The following is a 6501-nucleotide window of genomic DNA, read 5'->3' on the forward strand; positions in this document are numbered from 1 at the left end:
GAGGGGAAACTGGGAATGGAGAAATTTACATGTAAATAAAGAAAATATCTAATAATAAAGAAAAAAACACTACCAATAATTCTATTATAATGCTATTTAATATGCAAGTTGTATTATAATACATAATAAAATACAGGTTTAAGGGAAAAATAAAATACCAATCTCTAACTAAAAAAAAAAAAAAAAAAAAAAAAAAAAAAAAAAGAAAGTAAGGAAACTGTAACCCATGGAGTATGCACATAGCTGAGATAGCAAATGGACACAAGAACCAATGGAAGGATCTTCTAAGAGCAAAGAGAGAGCAAACTGGGGTAACAAAATAAGTCAAGTAATAATGATGTATAACTCTTAGCATGAAGTAAACATTCGAGAACTCACACTGGTATTTATGAATTTAGAGAGTGGATTCTGCAAAGTTCGCCTCTGGACACCACATACACACCCCACCCAACTATACATATGCACAGCAGCAGCAGCAACAATGACAACAACAACAACAACAATAATAATAATATAAAGAAGTAGAGAAACAGGCACAATCAAGGAGCCTAAAGATAAGTGACAGCTGAACATACTGTGGGGGCTCATAATAGGATCCTGCACAAAAAGAGAACATTAAAGGGGGTTGGGGAGAAAAAATTTAAATGAAGCTTTATAATTAATAATAACATGACAATCTAAACTCATTACTTGTGCCAAATGTGCAATGTTAGAAACAGGAGAAAGGATCTGCAAGCTAGGTTATATGTGAAATTTCTGTATGGTTCCACAACTTTTCTGCAAAGTTAAAATTGCTCTAAAGTAAAAGAAGAAAACAGACCCTAGAAGTTTATGTGGCGATTCCATGGAAGCTTATTTCATTCTTCTACTAACTCTGCTAGCTCCACACACTCTCAGGGTTCTCCTTTCTGTGCCTTCCCATCCAGGTCTCAGCGTCTGCTTTAACTCCAACAAACACAGCTCCTCTAAGTCTTCTAGCAATGCAAGTGCTTGTCTTCCTTCGGCCTGGGTAGTCCCCTCAGCTGAACAAACTCCAACACTTAGCTGGACAACTCTACCCACCCCTACCCCGCCCCAGTTCACCCCTGTGACACAGTAGCTCTCCTATACAGCCATCTTAGGGAGAGGTACTCAAATGGCTTCGTTCTGGCTCAGGGTGTCGTTTCCGGAGGAAAATACATGGGTGTGGAAAGAGCCCTGCAAACCTACCTCCAACAGGGAGACTCCCTCTAAAAGTCCACAGGTGGGGACGCGGAGAGCTGGGGTCGGGGCTGCGGGGCGGCCAGCGGGCCCGGGGTGGGGATGCACCGGCGCGGGGTGGGAGCTGGCGCCATTGCCAAGAAGAAACTCGCCGAGGCCAAGTATAAGGAGCAAGGGACTGTCTTGGCTGAGGACCAGGTGGCCCAGATGTCAAAACAGCTGGACATGTTCAAGACCAACCTAGAAGAATTTGCCAGCAAGCACAAGCAAGAGATCCGGAAGAATCCTGAGTTCAGAGTACAGTTCCAAGACATGTGTGCTACCATTGGGGTGGATCCCCTGGCCTGTAAGGAGCTGCTGTGGGGAGCGGGCTCTTAGAGCAGCTCACCTGTTATGTCTCTTCTGTGGGGCATCTCTAGATGGGCCTTCAAGGAAATATGGAGAATACGTGTTTAGGGAATGTCTATGAGGATTGTGTGTGCCCTTCTGAGGTGGAAGGTGGAGAGCCTGGAATGCTGGCTGTACTCTGTGGGCACCTTCTTTCCTTGACCAATCTTTAGTACACTCTTTCTTTTTCATGACTTTCCTCTTACTAGAAAAAGAAAAATATTTTAAAGATTTATTTTTAGGGGGCTGGAGAGATGGCTCAGTGGTTAAAAGCACCTCTTCCAGAGGTCCTGAGTTCAAATCCCAGCAAACATATGGTGACTCTCATAATGAGAGCCATAATGAGATCTGACACCCTCTTCTGGTGCATCTGAAGACAGCTGCAGTGTACTTGCATATAACAAATAAATAAATCTTTGGGCTGGAGCGAGGGGGGCCAGAGTAATAAAAAAGATGGGGTTGGTGAGATGGCTCAGCGGATAAGAGCACTGATTGCTCTTCCAAAGATCATGAGTTCAAATCCCAGTAACCACGTGGTGGCTCACTACCACATATAATGAGATCTAACATGCTCTTCTGGTGTGTCCGAGGACAGCTACAGTGTACTTATAATAAATAAATAAATAATAAATAATTAAAAAAAATAAGTCCACAGGTATGTGCAGACTTCAGGGAGTTCAATTATAATTCTCACAAAAATTGAAGAAAAAATTTGAGAGCTCAAAGTGTAGGTACTAAGCAGGCTGCGGGGGGTAAAACATATGCACGGCAGAGCAATAATTAATAATAATAATAATAATAATAATAATAATAATAATAATAATAATAATAATGGTTCCTATAGAATTCTAGGCTATCACTAAATCAATGACAAGAAAGACCCTGGGACAGGGACAGTGAGACTAGTCCTCAGGTGTGGAGTCTGCTGGATTGCAGACTCACTCACTCTGTCTCTTAATTGCCTCAGATAAGCAATACTTCACCTAAAAAAAAAAAATACTGTAGAATGTAACAGTGTGTTCCATGGTATACCCCTTTATCCACTTCTTTACTTGCAAATGTTCATTGCAATGACATTGGTCTGGTCTGGGGCCTCTGGCTTCTGGTACTCCGTTAATACTGGAACCTCACTGGGATTCCTCTTGGATATCCTGTTCTTGCCCTGTGTCATGGAGAGCCTGTAGTTTTGGATCTGTAGGACTGGCCTCTTCTTGTGCGTTAGTAGTTCATGGACAGGGTCGATACTGGGTTGGGCCATTCAAAGTCCTGGATCTGGGCCTGAAAGGTATCTGGGTTGGTCGCCCTCTGGCTCTCACACTCTCATGCTCTTGGGGTCTGCTCACCAGCAACCCCTCTACCCAAGGCCAGCTCTCCCCTGCTACCAGGCAAGGTAAAGGGCCTGTTCTCTCAAGCCTATGAGGGACAGGACCAGCTCTCTAGCTCTCATTACCCCAGAGCCAGCTCTCTTGCCTGCCCTAGATAATGAGGGAAAATGGAGGGGAAGAAGGCACTTCTTCCTTGACCATGCCAACACATAGCGGACAAGAGGCAAGGCTGGTTCTGCTGAGATCACACCCTTAGAGCTGACGCATCTGCAACCCCCATGTGCAGAGCCAGCTCTACTGTGCTCCCCATATGAGGGTCAGACCTAGCTCTCTTGCCCTCATGACCCCAGGGCCAGGTTCCCCACTTGCTGCAGGAGGTAAGGGGTTGGTGTGGGTATCTCTCCCTCATCCATGTCCCCACAAAGGAGACAAGTGGCAGGGCCAGCTCTCCCATGCTCTCCCATACCCTTGGGGCTGACTCACCCGAAACTCCCATAATGTGTGTGATTGGGGAGCTGATCTCCCAAATAATACAGTCGGCTAGGGGCAGGTCCAGCTCTCCCAGGATGCCCAGACAAGGGGTGGGGCCAGCTTTGGACAGCTCTCTGGCATCAACATGTCCCCAGGCAACATCCCAGACCAGGGAAGCCCACCTGGCCTTTTTTGGTAACAGATCCCTGCTATTTCAGGGGCCATCAACCCAGATGTGGCTCGCAGAAGCAGCACAGACAAGAACATAGGGGGCATCACCGGCGACTCATATCAGGCTGCTCCCTACTACCCTAGAGTCTCCAGTTCTGCCTCTTCATTGTGCCCACATCCTTCAGTTTCTCCCTCTTCCATTTCTCCACCACTTACTTGATTCTCTTAGTGGATCCCAGGGTCTCTGAGTGTCTGAGGTCATCTCAGAAGTGGTCTCAGGAGTGCTATGTTCCACTTGAGCATTATGGCACCGGGCAAAGGTCATCTCTGTTATGGTTTGCTCCCCCAGGCCTGTGCATCACTGGACTAGGAGTAATTGCAGGCTAGTTTCCTGTCTCACAGGCCCATGGTGCTGGTCTGGTGGTCCACTAGGACTTGCTCCAGGCTGGGTTCTTCTAATCTCTGGCTCGCTCCCTGACCCACAAGCCCATCTGGGTCTACACAGCACCAAACTGGAGGTCATCTCGGACTCCCTTTTTTCAGGGAGTGTTTGGCTACTAATCAATCAAATGTTTATGGGTCATAGACACAGCCTTTCACCTCCCTGCTACCTACTGACACATATATGACACAGCAGGCACAACTGCAAAAACCTCTAAAGGCAGGGCAATACTCATCTTTTAAGAAGAAATTAAAATTGTGAGACAAGAGTCTTCCTCTGTAGCCCCTGACTGATCTGAAATTTGCAGCAGTCCTCCTGTCTCAGCTTCCTGAAAATAATCATTTTTTAAAAACAAATGTTTTTATTTTATGTGATGTGATGAGCATTTATCTTAAATGAATGTTTGCACCACATACAAGTCTGGTACCCCCGGAGGCCAGGAGAGGCATCAGATGTTACTGATGTTACTGGAATTACAGATGTTTGTGAGCTGCCTTGCCAATGCTGGGAATCCCAGGTCCTCTGTCAGAGCAGCCAGTACTCTTAACTGCTGAGCCATGCCTCCATATAACCACCTTTTAGTGAGCCATGGATGCTGAGGGTGACCAGGATTAGGAGGCAGTGGCAGGCGCCAGATGCCCATGGATTATTTTTGGCTGCATTCTCACTATCCTCTACCCTAGCCAGAAGGCGGTAGTTTAGTAGTCAAGATAAAGCCATTTGAAGCTATTGGGTCTTTTAACAATCCACAAAATGAATGACATTTAAGAGCCAAGAAGCTAGTGTTGCATCTAGTCATGCCTTCCAGAGAGAAGAAAAACAAGAGTGAACGATGCATTTGCGAGGCTGAGGCTGGAGAACTGTGAGTTCAAGACCAACCAGGCCTACTCAAGGAAATGCCCTTCCTCACACACACATCTTTAAAAAACAAACAAAACAAAACAAAATCTTATTGTGCATACACAGGTTTGAATATGCATCTGATAGTGCTCCTTTACATTTTTCAGTGTCTTTAGGATATTTTGTGTTTTACGAAGCAAATACACAGTTTTATTTAGTGCCAAGTTACTGGGAATGCCAAGTAATCTGTCCTCTCTTCAACACACTACATTTGCACACACATCTCTGTACCTTCCTGGGCTTTCCCATTATCGTGGACTCGGAAGAAAGTAGAAGGTCTGGGCTGAAGACAGAAGGGAGTCAGAGTGCTGAGCAAGAGAGTGTGTGTGGATCAAGAAGCCTGAGAACCAGCCAGGATAGAAATAGAGCTTGCCAATGACATTCCTGGCCAGAGCCAAGCAGAAACTGCCTAAGAGGCAGAAGTTATAGGATGGGAGGGGCGGATTTAGAACAGGCCAACCCAAGAGTCATTATGAGTCAAGAACTATTAGGAACCCAGAACCCAAATCTTTGATTCTTCAGTGCATACCCTGGCCATTTCAAGTCATTCTGGTCCCTCATTCGGTCACTCCTCTCCCAAGCCTTTGACTCATGGGCAATAACATGCTTTCAGAGTCTTCCAGGAAGACCATAAAGCTTCATATTTGATAGAAGGCATGCCAAGAATTTAGGCCTGTATTTTAAAGTGCTAGGGTAGCTTTTGGTGTTAGCTAATAGCCATGAACTGCTATTAAGTAGTTTTGCTCTCTTGGGGTTGCCTCTCATTGAGGCAGCCCAAGTGACATGGAGAGAGGACCCACGCAAGCGTTCCAGTCAGCAGCCTCGCTGAGTTCATTACTCAGCCAACTCAGCTCATTGAAGACGCAAGCTACCTCAGCCAGGGGAGTCACTACAACTTACAGCAGACATGGTGCAGAAGCTGTCTCTCCTGTGCTACTCTTGAATTCTCCATCCACAGACTCCAAGAGCATAATAAATATGGCACTGTGTTTTAAGCATTCGCTCCAGAATGGCATGCTACCCGTGTTGTTGCACTCCCGATGATACTGCGAGATAGAGCATAAGGGAGAAGGGGAATCAGAGCCCTAGAGGATTCCTCTGGCAGATCAGAGCTCAAGGAAGAAGTGGTGGCCCGGTTAAATCCCAGGCTTATTCAAATCTAATGCTAAAGCTCTTACCCCTCACGGGAAACCAAGGGGAATCTCTCTGATTGAAAGATGGAGCCAGGGATATGTGTCTGTCTTTCTCCCAAATGTGCATTGATTCTTCCATACTGAAATAATGATGTGAAACACATTGGAACTGAATCCCCATTGTGATGAATTGAGAGAATGGAACTTCAGTCTATGATATTTAGAATTGGGGCCTTTAGGGGGTGATTTGGACTACAGATGGTCACTAGTGAGAATTCCACAATTGAATCTTGTCAGCTCTAAAAGATGACAAAGAGAGTCTGAGACATACTTATAATGATCTGAGCTGCTTCAGCCATCTGCCTGGAAGATGGCTGGGATCAGATGTGACTTTTGGATCAGCGCTATTAGCAACAAAAAGCAGGCTGTGACAAAGTACCTGGGCATTTCTCTTCTTCATTCTAAGGCTTCC

At 45.6% G+C, this 6501-nt stretch overlaps 1 protein-coding gene and 1 pseudogene across 1 annotated transcript in view; both read right to left on the bottom strand.

Annotated features, from left to right (window-relative positions):
- Rell1 (RELT like 1) overlaps positions 1-6167 on the bottom strand; it is a 98193-nt gene extending 92026 nt beyond the window's left edge. Inside the window, exons 1-2 of the mRNA XM_031342377.1 lie at positions 6075-6167; positions 5797-5942 (exon numbers count right to left, since the gene is read on the bottom strand). Coding sequence (XP_031198237.1) covers positions 5797-5848 — 52 coding nt within the window. The 5' untranslated portion in view covers positions 5849-5942; positions 6075-6167. The remainder of the gene's footprint in view (positions 1-5796; positions 5943-6074) is intronic.
- LOC116071838 lies at positions 4100-4220 on the bottom strand (annotated as a pseudogene).
- Positions 6168-6501: the final 334 nt, after the last annotated feature.

The sequence above is a fragment of the Mastomys coucha genome, unplaced genomic scaffold (assembly GCF_008632895.1).
Source record: "Mastomys coucha isolate ucsf_1 unplaced genomic scaffold, UCSF_Mcou_1 pScaffold22, whole genome shotgun sequence".
In the NCBI taxonomy this organism is placed as follows: Eukaryota; Metazoa; Chordata; class Mammalia; order Rodentia; family Muridae; genus Mastomys; species Mastomys coucha.